The sequence below is a fragment of the Typopeltis vanoorti genome, chromosome 8 (genome assembly GCF_054136105.1).
Source record: "Typopeltis vanoorti isolate ZY-2024b chromosome 8, IOZ_Tvanoo_1.0, whole genome shotgun sequence".
Classification (NCBI taxonomy): Eukaryota; Metazoa; Arthropoda; class Arachnida; order Uropygi; family Thelyphonidae; genus Typopeltis; species Typopeltis vanoorti.
In genome coordinates, this window is record NC_143556.1 from 18,555,999 (window position 1) to 18,573,516 (window position 17,518).

Below are 17,518 nucleotides of genomic sequence, written 5' to 3' on the forward strand. Positions count from 1 at the left end.
ATTATTATTATATGGGTACATCCCCATGTGAACTTCCCACATGGAGATGTGAATAATATGAATTGTATATTGCTCCTTAAATTCATTCAATGACAAAGTACTCATGCTAATTCCTTCCACTCATTTACCATTCTCAAAGGAGGGGAGAGATGAATGTAGTCCTTCGTACCGTTGTTTATCACATTCTAATATAATTTCTAATGAAGTGCCCTTGTTCTCTCTTGACCTGTCATATATTGGAAAATTTCTTCAGTTTATACTCTTTAAAACCCTTTTAATAACTTATGTTTTACTACATCTCCTCTTTTCTGCATATCTACTAAACTATCTACTATGCACTTCCATAGTGCAATTGGAAGAACGATGGTACCTTGCTCCATTCGATTGGAAAAGGCCTAAGTTTGATTCTTGTCATGACAGGAGGAATCTTTATATGGGTTTTTTTCAATTGAAGGTGAGTTAGCCAATCTCATACGGAGGTAGAAGGGTTTTTTCTCCAGGAAACTCGGATTTTTCATCTCGCATACAGAAAAATCGGCCTTCAGGATACATGCAATTTACAGACAAAAAATACTAATGAAGGTGGGCAGTAGATGCCATTGGTGTAGATGATGGAGATGGAGAGTTGTAGAGTAGGTGCCCTCCCTCGATGAGGCTTTGGACTCCTTGGAGGTGTCACGAAATAATAATAATGTAGTGCCGACCTGGTTGGCCAGGTGGTTAGCATATCCGCTCTCCAGACAAAAGGCTGCAGGTTCGAATCCCACCGTGAGCATGGATGTTTGTGATTGTCTGTGAAAATACAAGTGGTGGTGGTGGGCAGTAGATGGTGCAGTTTGCTGTAGTTGGTGGATTGAATGTGGAGACAGAGAGTTGTAGAGTAGGTGCCCTCCCTTGATGAGTCTTTGGACTCCTTGGAGGTGTCATGTAATAATAATAACTTTGTGACCTGTAACTTACTCTCATAATGAGTACTCAGAGATCCTCATCATTTTGATCACCCACTTCTGGATCCTCTCCAACGCTTGCACATCTTCAAGAAATCTGAACATTCAAATCTGTGCATGCACAGTAATCCAGATATAATCCTATCAGAGCTTTATAAAGAATGATAATAACCTTCTTATCTCCATATCAGTGTGTTTTTTACATTAAAATGAATCTTTGAGCCAAAAGGCTGCAGGTTCATATCTACTTTTTCAACCTTTCTGAACTTCAAATCTCTGTTCCACCATCATCCTCAAATTCCTAGCCCCATCAGTTTCTTGCAGTTCGGTTCCATCAATATAATACTTTGCTTGTGATCTCTTTATCCCGAATTGCATATCTTACACTTTGCCATGTTGAACTGGTAACTTATCTTTTGTCCACACCATCAGTCTGTTTAAATCACTCCTTTAGGAAGCTGTTGCTCGCCTGAGTTTAGCATCGTTAACAAACAGTCACATATTCCTCTCAAGTCATTCCTGGTATCATTATTGTACAAATTAAACAGTAGCAATCCAAGTACAGAGTTTTGTGACAGAACTGGGAGGTGGCTAAGCATGTGAAATTTTCAGTTCTGAAGTACTATGGAACTGCAAAATGATTATAGAAAACTTAAGAGGCAGCTTTGAACAATGCCACAGCATAAGAAACTGCAAAAGAAGGATGTAAACATTATTTTTAGTGGACAAGAATGAAAATGTAGAGGAAATATAGATAAATGTAATCATCTAGCTCATCAGCAGTACAATGCATACAGGGCTAAAAAAAGCTCATTTGCTGTGTGATGTGTCACTACAGATGATCACTACAGATGGATAATGCTAATGGATATGAATGGTAAGTGAAAGTTAAGTTTATGAGCGATGACTTTGCATTGGTGCATCATCCAGGTCGAGGTGTTTAGGATGTTAAGAAATCTCAATATGAATATAGCTATGGAAGTGAAAGGGATATCAGCCTGTGTACTACAAGAAAGTGCAAGTCCCCATGACTAGCATGGGGACTTGCTATTCTTATATCGAAAGGGATTTGTCTGTTTCCTACTCTATTTGACAGTACAATTATTAATATAATTAATGGCTATTTTAGCCTGTTTTTGTTTAGGAGTGTCCCTTATATTTAATACATTGGCTAACATAACTCAAAAGGGGTATATATATATAATTTAGGACATTACGGGCGAGTGTAGAAGGCAATTACGGCAGAAAAAAATGTACAATTATAAGTCATCTTGAAGCTGCTACTTAATTTTCTTCTACCTTTATTTTCTGGCAAGTTATGGCTGTCACAGAAATAAATTTTTGTTGTATATTTAATATATTATAATAACATGGCTACGTATATAATTTGGAGATGTAAATTAATTCTGATTATGCTGAGTGTAATGAATCTAACAGATTAAAATTTTTTGTAATTTCTTATTACAGAACTCAAGTTTTCTTAGAAATCGATAACAGAAGATGTACAAAATCACCTACTATTGAATGTTTTCAATCTGCCTCTAAGGCAAGTATTTGTATTGCTTCATTAATTATGTAGAAATTAAAATTTTAATTTTCATTATCTAAGTATGAATTAACAATAAAGAAATCTAATAAGTTGAGATATATTTTAATTAGAACTGTTATTATTTCTCTCTCTCTCTCAACATATGATTATAATCACATCCCTTTACAATTTCTTCATGTCTAGGCAAATTCTAAATATAACACTTCATAATAGCACATGCTTGAGGCATGGATAGCATTTCAAATGTTCTGTTTCTCTAATTAATGGCATCTGAGAAGATAAGACCACTCTGTTATAAATAAATTAACTTTAACAGAATGTGCTAACTTCATTGCTTATTTATAAATTGTTGCCTAGTATTTCAAACAATTCTATCTATCTATCTCAACGATATTAACAGGCCTTTAAGGCCCACAACCTTCCAAGCATGCTTGGATTTCATAACCAAAGTATGAGGTTAGGATGGTCACCCCCATAAGTATTCCTGACTGTATCCCTGTGTGTTCATGGGGCCGGTTTGCCTGCTTGCAGGATGAAAAACCACAGATAAACTGGTGGAAAAAAACCTACTGTCCATGCCCAAGACCGGCTAACTTAGCTATGGATGAGGAAGCTCCTTAAGCTCCTCACGTTGGCGACAGGAATCGAACCTAGGAAACACCTTCACCAGGCATATGGTTGCGAAGTGCAAAGCCACTAGGCTAACCGCACGGACATTTCAAACAATTCCAGTTCACTAATTTTTTCTCAACACATTATCCCACACTTTTCATCTTGGACCTCAATCAAGTACTCCTTAAACAGCTTTATTTTGTTCTTCAGCTGCTTTCTCTACTACAGTTTTTCTCCACTAACAGTGGGCTTGTTTGGTGAAGATGGTAATAAATATAATTTCTCTGTTCTCACTGATTTCATTCATTACTTTCAACAGTTCTTTTAATTCTCACAAAAAAAAAAAAAAATACAATTCCACTCATTCAAAAGAACTAGTATAACCTTCATTTCTCTCTTCTGCCTCATTTTGTCTGCCATCACCTGCATTCATTCTGTCATTATTAATGCCTGTAATTATTGGATTGCTCCTCTCTCTCTCTCTCTCTCTTTTCCTTATCTTCCAACTCCTCAATTTCTGAATATTGTCATTTTCATTTAATTACTCAATGTCCCCTTGCTCTGCACTTTTTTTCTTTGTCTACCTTGTTCACCAAAGGCCAGTCTTGTTTTCATAGTATTATAAAGCTCTTTTCTTGATTAACAAGTTTCAAGGCATACTTTGTATGCATAACTGTTTCTCACTTATATCGCTATGCTTTATTCTTTCACAATTATTTTGTTACTATCACATAGAAATATAACACACACACACACACACACACACACACACACACACACACACACACACACACACACACACACACACACACACACACACACACACACACACAGTTTATTACATGGGAATCTCCAAGGAGTCCAAAGACTCATCATGAGAGGTCCATACAAATGAACTGTTATTGACACAATGTCTATCATATCTCTCCTAGAGCCCCCGTTCCTCAGTCAGAAAGACCTGGATTCGATTCCTATCCATGACGTGAGGAACTTTATCTGGTGAGTTAGTCGGTCTCATACAGGGGTAAGGGGTTTTTCTCACCCGGAAACTCGGGTTTTTCTTCCACCAGAACAGGAAAACCAACCCTGTGAACACACATTGATTACAGCCAGGGATACTTAAGACCCAGCCATAGGCCTGATTCATCAACTATACCAGTCCTAAACCTGGATCAAATTAGGGTGTAATGAAAAGGAAATGAGCAAGGGGTATTTAAGGAAAGCAGTATCAGATTTCATGGCTAGAATAGTAGGATAAATCAATGCAAGTTAAATGGATGACCAGTATTATTAAGTAGGAACTGCAAAAGAAGAAATGTTACAGTGGGTGTATAAGGGGGAACAATGATGAGCAGAAGTCTAATGAGTAGTACAAAGTACAGGCAAGAAGGTGATGAGCACACAGTGTGAAAGGCAAAATCAGATAATGAGAAAAAATTAGCTGAGTAAACCAAAGAAAATCCTAAAGAGTTATTTTGTTATGTGAAAGCAAATGGAAGAATTATGGAACTTTAATGAATGCTGATAATAAGAAGGTGGTGGCAAAAGTAGAAGGAAGAGTTGAATTGATGAGTGATCAAGCATGTATCATGCAGGTAGAGATAATGCAGTGACTGATGTGACCAGGATGAAGACAAGAATAGAGGAAGGAAAACAAACTTGAACTGTATAAGATATTCAGAAATCTCAATGTAAATACAGCCATGGGGTGAACTGCATATCAGTGGACTGTATTTTCTTGCACTTATGTTAAAAGTGCAAGAAAAATGGCACTTACCCTTTACTAAACTGTTCTATTACAGAAAGGTGGCCCTCCATGACAGATCTAAAATTAGAGACCAATGAATATCTCAGGAGTAGTGGTTAAGGTATTGAAAAATTGGTTGGGGGTAGAATTCAGAAAAGGATGGATAGGGATATGATACTTTATGGTGTACAGCATGGTTCTGTGAAGGGAGATCTCGTCTTAGTAATTTACTTACTTTCTACAATAAAGTGATGACTGAACTGGATAACAGAAATAGCTACACCATAATACTGCTGGCCTTTGCAAAAATATTTGACAGAATACTGCATATAACTCTATTAAGCTGGAAATGGGTTTCTAACAGATTTCAAGCTGCTGATGAGTGGTATGCCACTGGTGGCTCTGTGGGGGCTGCTACTGCTCAACTTGTACATCAGCAATATCAGGAATAATCTGAAGGTGAATATCCAGCAGGTGTTTACTGATGATATGCTAAACTGGAGAGAGTAGTAGTTAATAAGGATGATCTAAATAGACTTTTAGTATGAGCAAAACATAAAGTTATGCACTTTGCAGTTATCTACAGATGGAACTGCACTGCAAGAAATTGATAAGGTTGATAGGGATTTAGAAATAATGGAAGACAGAGAGTTGAAGTTCAGAGAATATGTTGTAAAGGTGGACAAATTGTCTCAAAGGATCAGCTGGATGTTAAAAAAACATTAACCAGCATTAATATAGGTTTAATACATCTGGACAACTGCACAGAGATCTGGTCACCTGGGTTTCTTGAGGATGTAGAAGTGGTGGAAAGGATTCAGGGGCAAGTGACAAAATGATGACTAGTTTGTAGAGTGCTCTTTATGAAGAAAGATTAAAGGTTTGTGCATTACAACATTTAACTAATAGCCAAAAAACATGGAGTGGAGGAGAAACATGTAAGTTACTAAAGTGACTTTATGATGCAGATTCTAAAGAAATTTTCCAGTGTATGACTGGATCAGAGAAAATAAGAGTGTAAGCATTAGGTATTTTGCTTGGAGAGTGGTAAATGAGTGGAATAGTTTTGCCAGTGGCAGTCATGACTTCTCTCTCAGTGAACAACTTTAAGGAGAAATATTTATTTATTTCGTATGATGATACAATGGCCATAGCCTCTTTTACTGGGAGGTATGGCACCATCCCCCCCCATTTTATCCAAGCTCAGTACTGGTATAGTTGATGAATCAGGCCTATGGCTGGGTCTTAAGTATTCCTGGCTGTAATCCATGTGTGTTCACAGGGCTGGTTTGCCTGTTCTGGTGGAAGAAAAACCCGAGTTTCCAGGTGAGAAAACCCCCTACCCCTGTATGAGACCGACTAACTCACCTTTTGTAAAAAGAGACCAGATAAAGATTCCTCACATCATTGATGGGAATCGAATCCAGGTCTTTCTGACTGAGCAACAGAGGCTCTAGGTATGATATGATAGACATTGTGTCAATAACAGTTCATTTGTATGGACCTCTCATGATGAGTCTTTGGACTCCTTGGAGATTCCCATGTAATAAACTGTGTGTGTGTGTGTGATGTGTGTGTGTGTGTGTGTGTGCAGTGCTGTGCGTGTTATATTTCTATGTGATAGTAACAAAATAATTGTGAAAGAATAAAGCATAGCGTATATAAGTGAGAAACAGTTATGCATACAAAGTAACCTTGACAACTTGTTAATCAAGAAAACAGCTATATAATACCATGAAAACAAGACTGGCCTTTGGTGAACAAGGTAGACAAAGAAAAAAAGTGCAGAGCAAAGCGGACAGTGAGTAATTAAATGAAAATGACAGTATTCAGAAATTGAGGAAGATAAGGAAAAGAGAGAGAGAGAGAGAAGAGCAATCTAACAATTACAGGCATTAATAATGACAGAATGAATGCAGGTGATGGCAGACAAAGTGAGGCAGAAGAGAGAAATGAAGGTTATACTAGTACTTGAATGAGTGCCTTCCCTTGCAGTTTCTTAAACCATTGCACTGCTCCAAGATTGTCATAACCACCATCTCTGCAGTTCCACACACACACACACACACATGCATCATTTTTTTTTCCCTCAGAGATTGTTATATGAGTTGTAATATTCTGAAACCTTTCAGGCCAGCTTTAGCAATCCCTGAAGCTGCAAGCATTGTACTACTTTATTATTCTGTGAAGGCACCCTCATCATGCATTTTTCAATACCTTAACCACTACTCTGAGCAGGGCACCGGCACTACCATTTAGGCAAACTAGGCAACCGCCTAGAGTGCAAGACATGAAGGGGTGCAAAACTTCAAGCTATGCTTTATTCATACTTTACTAAAATATCAAAATTAAATAGTGATATATGATTTAGGTATCGATTCTTTTTCCTTATCCCTCACACATCACACTATTTTACTATTTAACTCTTGGTTCTTTTTTATTCCTTACCTAAATGATTTGAACTTACCGCTATTTAAAAATTCAGTTAAGATAAAATATTTTAAAACGGTTAACATTTTAAAAAATTAAATTTCGGTATTTTATAGCTTTTTTTTTGTAAATGAATTATAACAGAGAATTTTCAAATTAATTAAAAAAAAAAAAAAAAAGCCCTGTTCATTTAACTGAAAGACAATTTTATTTTGTTTAATGTCAATTAGAAACATTTTAGTTTATGAAATAAGGGACACACTTGTAAACTTTGCTAGGGTGCAAAATTACCTGGCACCGACAGTGCTCTCCTGAGATATTCATTAGGTTTCTAATTTTTTCAGATTTCCAAATGGCATAATAACCAGACTGTGTAGATTAATTGTTTGATGCTACTATTATCCGAGTCTTTTCATGAGTTGTTTTCCCTACTATAGGGAAATTGACTCATGAAAAAGTAAAGTATGTTACTTACAGGAAATTAAGGTAGATTTAGTATTTTTCTTGTCAGCAGCATTAAAAATCATATCAGTCTACTTGAGTCCATTTTTGTGATCCTGCTGCTGCTGTTTGCCTCACTCTCATTTCTCATTAGTGTCATGTTCATAAACCATGAATTTTTCTCTTTTCATATCAAAGTTAACTTAATTACACTGCACTATATTATAAATAATATTGATAATATTATAATATAATAATCAACCATTGTGTCAATTGTTTCCTTCTTAGTGGATTAATGTGTCTGCTCTTCAACCAAATTTATAGTATGCTTTGCAATCAATCAGTGTAAATTTTTTTGTTTATTGTTCATATAAAGAAAAATCCTTATTTAAGCATATTTCTTTTTTTGTAGGCTGCTCAGTTTCTAGCAGCAGCTCAGTCACGGGCATGCTTTAGATACAGCATTTCAGATTAAAGAGATTAGTGGAGCTGATCAGGACAAACCTCCATATGATGCAGATACAAGTTATCCAAACCTAGTATATGTTGTAATAGTAGTTATTGTTATCATTCTGTTTGGTCTCCTTATTGGTGTTCTAGTAACAACACAACGAAAGCGTGCCAGAGGTATTACTTGGTTTCTGAAGGTTTTTTTCGAACTAGTAGTGGACAGAGGAGGCGGTCAAGACGGAGAGGACCAGATGGGCAAGAAAATGAGGTACGTCATCTTTCTCACCCAACTACTAGTGACTTGAAACTTGCATTATAAGCTTTAGAATTTTTATTATTATTATTTTTTTTGGGGGGGGGGTTTAGGAAATATATCCAATTAAAAAAAAATGTTTAATCCTTTATGGTTCTCATTAAATAAAATACTTAGTTTGTGAAAGATTGATCTAAATAAAGAATTGCTTTTAAAACTACATAAGCTAACGAAAGTTAATTTGAATAAGTTAAGCAGAAAATTTTTGCATGAGTTTTTCTATTATGTTAGTTTTCCAATCAACGAACTTTATTTTTGCTTTTATTTAGTGAGTTTTTTTCCTCCCATAGAAATCTGAATAAGCAATCATCGGCAAACCGTGTTGATGTTAATGCAAATGATAACACTGCAGCACCACCAGATAATAGCCACTGGAGCGATGATGATGCAGCTGATCACCCACCGGTTAAAAGAATGAAGAGTGACAAAAATTCAGAACCAACTTTTGGGGAAAACCATACAGTAATGCGAGCAACTGAATTTGATGAGAATGATCCTCGGCCTTGGACTCAGCAACATTTAGATGCTGCTGATGTCAGAAATCCAGATATTCTTGCTCTTACACCACCTCAAGGAGAAGGAGATTTGGAACCTGGTAGTGTTGATGTGGATGTTCAGGGTCCAGGTGAATATCTTTTCTGATGTCTTATAAAAAAGATAAGGGAATGTGTTATTTTGAATACTAATAGTGGGAAGGAGGAGGAATGAAGTACTGGTGAGGTATTTTTTAATATTATTATTTCTAGTTTTTCTAAATTGTCTTTTAGCATATTAAAAAAATATATATGTGATTCCACTCACCAAAACGATCTATAGTACATCAGTACTCTGGGAGGGCTGAGGTTATTTCTTTTTTTATTATTTTTAATATTTCTTTACAATTTATTTTAATTATTTTTTACATAATTCGGAAAACCCTGCTCTAGAGACCAAATATGGAACTTTTTCAAGCTATTTCAGGCCTTCACTAAACAGGGTAGTGTTTACAGCTCTGAAATATTTTGAAACAGGTACAGTTTTATCTGAATTCAAAAAATAGAAATTACTCTGTGAACAAAATCACATTTTAACAATCAAGTGGAATATTATGATTATAAGTATTTTAATCATTCCTTCAATTTGTTTCAGGTGGCTTGACACCTCTGATGTTAGCTTCTTTTCGTGGAGCAGCTATAGATACAGGAGAAGAACGTGAAGAAGATGATGGTTCTGCTAATATGATCCAAGACCTTCTTATTCAAGGAGCTAAGATCAACATGACCACTGAGCATACAGGTTAGAATATCATTAGTATTTATTTTTGATGTGTTCCTTTCATAAAAAGTAATACAACAGTTTACAAAAATTAATCTGCCACTTTCTGGATTGAACGAAAACATGCAAAAAAATTTACATGTTAATATTTGGTTATGGAAGGGTTGTGTAGTCCTGCAGAAATGGCTTTTGCCAACCACAACACTAGGCTGTCAGAAGAGTTAGAATGAAGAAAGTACATTCTAACTTTGATTGTAGTTGGCAATTAGAGAAACTTTTTCTGTGCTTTTATTTATTTATTTTTTAGGACCGATTCCCAAGTTAGTTGATCTCTGGCACTAGCAATCGGGTTTTTGGAAAACTCAAGAAAATGAAAATAGTGCGAATTCTATAATTCACACTATTTTCATATGATAATATATAGGGTTAGGGACCACGAAACGGGGACAGTTCTTTACTGTACTCTCTTTGCCAGATACCATTTAAAAGCACTGGTAGTTTGGACAAGCTATCTCTGATTGGCTAAGGGTAGAGATCGACTGTCCCTCAGTCTCCAAAAGCTAGGACTGAAACAGCCTCACCCTTTGGGGAATAAAAGAGATTAGTAGATATTTTCTTACTGAGCTAATACTGAAATATCTTTTATGTGCTCCTTTCTGTTTTCTTGAAATCTTTCAAGAAGTTTTAATAAAACACATCAACAGGCCCTCTCACCACTGCCCTGTTGATGTGTTTTATTAAATGATTTATAATAGCCTCTGTAGCTCAGTGAAAGTGGCACTTGTATCCTCTACACTAAGCTGAAGGTAGACTTAAGTTCAAGTCTAGTTGCTGAATGAAGGAACTTTTTATAAGCCTATCTTCAACTGGTTCCCAAGTTAGTTGATCTCTGGCATGGGAAAGTGGGTTTTTTCCTCCTGGAAATTCTCATCCTAGAGTTTTTTGTCCTGTAAACTCAAGAAAATTGACCATAGAACCCACATTTCAGATAGTAACATATCCTGTTAGGGTTAGGTACCAAGAGATGCAGCACTTGTTTGCTGGTCTCTTCATCGGTTGCACTTATAATTAGTGATAATGATAGTCATGGGCCAGCTATCTATTGGCTGCTAGTGAAGACTGAGCTGCCCACTCAGTCTCCAAAAGCTAGATGTGGTTTAAAGGCCTTGCCTACTCCCTATAGAAGGAAATAAAAGGTGCTAGCTGATTTTTTTCCTCCTTTCTAAATAAGGTCCATTTATATACAGGCAGTTCCTGCTTTAAGAGTTCTTTCTTTTCAAGTATCAACAAAAATTGGAAATATGAACATTAATTGCAATAAATAAATGCTGAACATTCATAAAACACAGCATTTCAACCGCACATGCATCTATACAATTCAGTACTACTCTGCATGCATTCAGGCAGACAAGATTATGTTAATAAAAAGAGTAATGTTAATAAAAAGAAACGGCAAAGACAAACCATTAACGAGTACATATGATGATGAAGAATAAATATTCATGACGTAAATAATTTCTTTATTATTATAATTTGCTTGGTGTTAAAAGGCTATGTTTTCATTTGTTTAAATAAAGCAAAATCATTATTTAAGCATAAACTATCATTTTGTTGACCTTTATTTGATATTACTATGATCAAATTACATTGTTGAGAACATAATCTCCGGTTTTAAAACATGTAAACAATCTAATGGAAACAAATTCCTGCTTTATGAGTTTTCACTTAATGAGCTTGTGCTAGGAAAAAATTAACTTATGAAGTCAGGAACTCTGTTTAAGAAATTAACTTGAATAGATGCTAAAGCACTAGCTTGGCATACACATGTGAATTTTCGATGCTTCTTCTCTGCTCAGGTTCATTTTAACAAGCATTCCATTATATGCTAAAGAGTACATCATTTAGCTCATAATTTTTGAATATCATCATCATCATCATCATCATCAAATTCCTGCCATGTACCCTCAAGGGGTGTACAGGATATGACAGTACTACATGAAAAAATTACATCATTACTAACTTCCTATCTACAATTTTCCTCCAAATCAGTCTGTTACTTGTCAAGACTCCGACATTATCAGATCTTATATTTCTATCGTCTAAGGCACTTTGTACCGTATCAATCCACCTATATCTTGGTCTTCCTCTGGGTCGTTTTCCTGCCAACCTGGCAGAGAACACTTGTTTTGCTAATCTTTCCTCTCCCATTCTATTTAAGTGACCATACCATCTGAGATTAGCTCTGCTAACGCATTCCTGGATGCTGACAATGTCAAGTTCTTTCCTAATATCCTCATTTTTAATATGATATTGCCATTGATGCCATCTGTTCACGCCTCTAATCTTTCTCAGGACTCTCATATCTGCGGTCTCTAGTCTTTGGTCAAGTGTTCTACTTCTGACCCAGCTCTCAGATCCATAAGTTAAAATTGGTTTGAACACAGTCTTGTATACAGCTAATTTAGTGTTCCGACTAATTTCTTTCTTATTCCATATGAATTTATTCAATTGACTTCCCACGATACCAGCTTTGCTGATTCTGTTGTCTATTTCTATATTTAGTTTACCATCTTCAGTAAAAATTGTGCCTAAGTAGCTGAAATGTTTTACTTGTTCCACAGGTTTTCCATTCACAACACAGTTGACATTTTCAATGATTCTGCCTATTTTCATTGTCTTTGTCTTTTTATTGCTGACCTTCATACCATATCTATTACAACAGCTATTCAATTTAGTCAGAGAATCTTGCAGACTTGTAGCGGATTTATTTAGAAGTATAACATCATCCGCATAAAGCAAAGAGCTGACATTAACATCTCCAATTTTGATATCAGGTTTAATACCACATTCCTTCATAATGTGATCCATATAGATAATGAATAACAGAGGGGATAACGTACATCCTTGTCTCACACCAGATTTAACATTAAACCATCTTCCTGTACTTCCTTCAATTCTAACTGCAGACTCACAACTCAAATAAAGACTAAGTATTGCTTGATATAATGCCCCATTGACACCATATAACTGCAGCGTATTGAATAGCTTCTCTCTTGGCACCTTGTCATATGCCTTTTCCAAATCGACAAAACTTAAATACAGATCTTTGTTATATTCCCATGCTTTCTCGACTATTTGTCGTAAAGTGAAGATCTGATCCTGACAGCCTCTATTTGGCCTGAATCCAGCTTGTTCTTCACCAAGCTTTTCTTCCACAATTCTTCTCAACCGTTTCTCAAGTATACTTGCATAGATCTTGCCAGGAACACTCAGTAGGGAAATACCTCTGTAATTCTCACATTCAGTTTTATTTCCCTTTTTATATATGGGTACTATGAGAGCTCTACTCCAATCATCGGGAATTCGTCCCTCTGTCCAGGCTTTCTGAACTATGCAGTGCAGCCACTGTAAGACTCTTATACCACCATACTTCAGCATTTCTGGTCGAATATCATCTACTCCTGCTGCCTTTCCACATTTCAAGCCTTTGATGGCTTTTTCTATTTCAAGTATGGATATGTATTCCTGACTGCATGCCTGGTCAGTGTTTTTTATCACTGTGCTGTCATCACTGCTTGTTTCATTTAGCAGTTTTTCAAAGTAATTACTCCATACTTCAAGGATATCTTTTTCTCCTGTTTTCATTTCACCTTTATCATCTCTAATTCCTTTTACAGCACTCTTTCCTCCATTCCTAAGCTTCTTCAACAACCTCCAGAATATTTTGCCACCTTCTTGATATTTATTTTCTATATTCTTGCCAAAGTCCTCCCATGACTTTTGTTTAGCTAGTTTTACACACTGTTTAGCTTTCTTACATTTGTCTCTGTATTCTGTAAGAGTAAAAGCTGACTTATTTGCCAGGAACTTTTGATATGCTTTCTTCTTTTCCTTCACTGCCTCTTTAACTTCCTGTGTCCACCAGGGAGTTCTGATTTTTTTATCTTTGCACACAACCTCACCACATGCCTCTCTGGCAGAATCAATCAATGTTTCCTTTAGAGTTTGCCACTGAATCTCCAAGGTTTGATTCCTGTTCTCAAACTCTTTCATTTTCTTTTCAATAATATTTCTGTATTTTAGTCTACAGTTTACATCTGAGAGCTGCTCAACTTTTATTCGCTTTAAAACTTTCTTACATGTTATTCTTTTCAATATGAAATTCAATTTTATCCTGCTCAAGACTAAATAGTGATCACTTACAATTTCAAATCCTCTGTACACTCTGGTGTCCTGCACCAGGGAGAAAACATCACTATCAACAATAACATAGTCAATGAGACTTTTCTTATTCCTAGCCTCTTCTCTCCATGTGAATTTGTGCACATTTTTATGTTGGAACATGGTGTTAGTAATAACCAGTCCATGTCCTGAGCAGAAATCCAACAGATATTTGCCATTATTATTAGCTTTGCTCTTTTCTCCAAATTTTCCCAAAATATTTTTGTATGTCTCACAATCATTTCCTACTCTACTATTTAGATCCCCAACAAGGACCAACTTTTCCTTTTTCATTGTGTCAGTTGCTTTTTCTAAAGCCTCAAAAAATTCCTCCACTTCTACCTTAGTAGAACCTTCTGTGGGACCATAGGCACAAATAAGTCTCATTGTCCAGTTCCCCATTCTCATATTTGCCCACATTACTCTACTTGAGACTGACTGCCATTCAAGAAGATTAGCCTCGTATTTTGTGTTGAATACTATGGCTACTCCTTCTTTTCCTTGATTGTTATTGCCTGAATATAACATTTTGTATTTATTGCTCAGAAAGATCTCACCAGTTTTGGTCTTTTTTGTTTCAGTCACCCCTATTATGTCGATCTGGTACTTATCTAATTCCTCAGCTAGCTCCATTTCTTTGCCATTCAGGCTTCTTACGTTGATAGTACCGATCTTTAACTCTGGTGATGTTGAGTTGGGGTTTGTTTTCAGATTTGTTCCAGTAGCTGACTTTTCGCTGTTCGCCCTGGTTCCCTGGCAAAAACAACGGGGGCCTTGTTTAACCGGGCGACGCCCCAGCCGGCATGAAATTTTGTCATGTTGTACCATCATTTTTTATTTTGGTTTAACCAATAAGAATACAATTTGGTCGGCTAAATCCCAAATTGCCAGCCCATCCTCGTTCGTTCAGTATCAAAGTAGATACTCAACAGGGTGCACCACGAGAAGGTGAGGATTGGACATTAGGTCAGAAGCCCTGGTCGGTTCTCCGCATTCCTTTAAAGGCTATGTGGAGGTTCTCCTCTCAGTTATACAGCTTTGACCCTTAAGCACCCCCTAATTTTTGAATATTAGGAAAACAAGTGTTCTCTGCCAGGTTGGTAGGAAAACGACCCAGAGGAAGACCAAGATGTAGGTGGATTGATACAATAAAAAGTGCTTTACAAGATAGAAATATAAGATCTCATAATGTTGGAGTCTTGACAAGTAACAGACTGATATGGAGGAAAATTGTAGATAGGAAGTTAGTAATGATGTAAATTTTTCATGTAGTATTATCATATCCTGTACACCCCTTGAGGGTACATGTCAGGAATTTTATGATGATGATGATGATGATGAAAAATTAGTTTCACTTAATTCATATCTTGGGGGAGAAGAGGCATGATTGTGACATATAAGTTGGCAAGTGGTAAATACCAGATTAAGTGGATGAGATATTTCTTAGATTGGCTGGAGACAGGAGGAAAAGAAAAGGCCAGCTCTGGAAGGTGTGAATAAGGGAGTGTGGAGTAGTTTTTTCTCTAGCGAATGGTATGTGATTGGAACACAATGCATGAAATTGAAGTGAGTGTAGAGACAGTAAATGCATTTAAGTCATCGTATAATGAGCTGTGTGTGTGTGTGTGTGTGTGTGTGTGTGAGAAAGAGAGAGAGAGGTACCTTCCACGATGAGTCTTTTGACTCATCGTGGAAGGTACCTCTCACATATTTATATGACTTTCATTAACATTTAATATATATATATAGATAGATTATTATTTTTTTTTTTAACTTAGGAGAAACATCCCTTCATCTGGCAGCACGACATGCAAGAGCTGATGCTGCTAAGCAACTTCTTGATGCTGGTGCAGATGCCAATGCACAGGATAATACAGGACGCACTCCTCTTCATGCTGCTGTAGCTGCTGATGCCCAAGGAGTTTTTCAGGTATTTTTTTTTAATATCAGTGGAATTATAACTACAGAGGCTGTTTAATAAGTGGTGAGATTTTATTATTTCATATAAGCTGTCTTAGTGGTAATCTCTTTAAGATTCCAGTGGAATATACATCAAGAGATGGCATACTATGCACCATAGTAACAGTATTTCTCTCATTGTTATCGTAGTTATATGACAATAATACAACTGGAATCAGATCATGGGAATTAAGGATCAAGCAGCTCAACTACACCATCAATTCAGAATCCTAAAAATGTCTCATTGGGACTTGTTGTACAACTAATCCATATTTGATGGAAAATCTTTTTGGAATGCATATATATATATATATATATATATATATATATATATATATATATATATATATATATATATATATATATATATATACATACATATATATACAGGGTGTCCCAAAATTCACGCAAGATTTAAATTTAGCGCCATTTGTACGGTAAAGTGTTGTGAACGAGAAAAAAAAGACAGCGTGAGAGCTGACAGTTCAGGGTTATTAAAAATCACCACACACAGCGAAGAGAGTTCGTTGAATGGATTATGGAACAACAACAAATGGATGCTTATTTTTCGAACAAAATCATCTTCAGCGATCAGGCTCATTTTCATCTTGATGGCTTCATTAATCGACAAAATTGTCGCATTTGGAGTTCAGAAAATCCACGAGTGATTGTTGAGAAACAAATGCATCCACAACGTGTCACTGTTTGGTGCAGATTTTGGGTTGGAGGCATCATCGGCCCATTCTTCTTCGAAAATGCGGCTGGTAAGGCAATAACAATTAATGATACTCGCTATCGCGACATGATAATCCAGTTTTTTGTGCCTAAATTGCAAGATATGGATGTGGACGACACGTGGTTTCAACAAGACGGTGCCACATGCCATACAGCCCGAGAAACAATTCAATTACTGCATAAGTCATTTCCTGGTCGTGTAATTTCCCGTTTTGGTGATCAGAATTGGGTGCCCAGATCATGTGACTTAATGCCGTTGGACTTTTTTCTTTGGGGTTTTTTGAAGTCTAAGGTTTATGCCAACAAGCCCATGACCACCCTTGCCTTGAAGGAGGAAATTGAGCGCTGTATCAATGAAATTCAGCCACATTTATGCAAAACAGTCATGGAAAATTTCGACAAAAGAGTGCGTATGTGCCAGCAAAGCCATGGAGGCCATTTACCCGATATGCTATTCCATGCATAACCCTATACTGTATACTTTATGAATCAATAAGAAATTACAATTTTTAATTAAAAACCTGTGTTTTCTATCAAAATTACTTCTTGCGTGAATTTTGGGACACCCCTTGCATGTATATATATATATATACAGGGTGTCCCAAAATTCATGCAAAAAGTAATTTTGATAAAAAACGCTTAAGGGTCAAAGCTGTATAACTGAGAGAAGGCCTCCACATAGCCTTTAAAGGAATGCGGAGAACCGACCAGGGCTTCTGACCTAATATCCAATCCTCACCTTCTTGTGGTGCACCCTGTTGGGTATCTACCTGGATACTGATCGAACGAGGATGGGCTGGCAATTTGGGATTTAGCCGACCAAATTGTATTCCTATTGGTTAAACCAAAATACAAAATGA

The 17,518-nt window shown here is 36.4% G+C and overlaps 1 protein-coding gene across 1 annotated transcript in view; it reads left to right on the forward strand.

Moving 5' to 3' along the window:
- LOC150103769 (uncharacterized) overlaps window positions 1-17,518 on the forward strand; it is a 230,117-nt gene that overhangs the window by 196,481 nt on the left and 16,118 nt on the right. Inside the window, 7 exon segments of the mRNA XM_090397146.1 lie at window positions 2,415-2,493; window positions 8,139-8,171; window positions 8,173-8,365; window positions 8,368-8,444; window positions 8,763-9,114; window positions 9,618-9,764; window positions 15,743-15,894. Of these exon segments, the coding sequence (XP_090253272.1) occupies window positions 2,415-2,493; window positions 8,139-8,171; window positions 8,173-8,365; window positions 8,368-8,444; window positions 8,763-9,114; window positions 9,618-9,764; window positions 15,743-15,894 (1,033 nt within the window).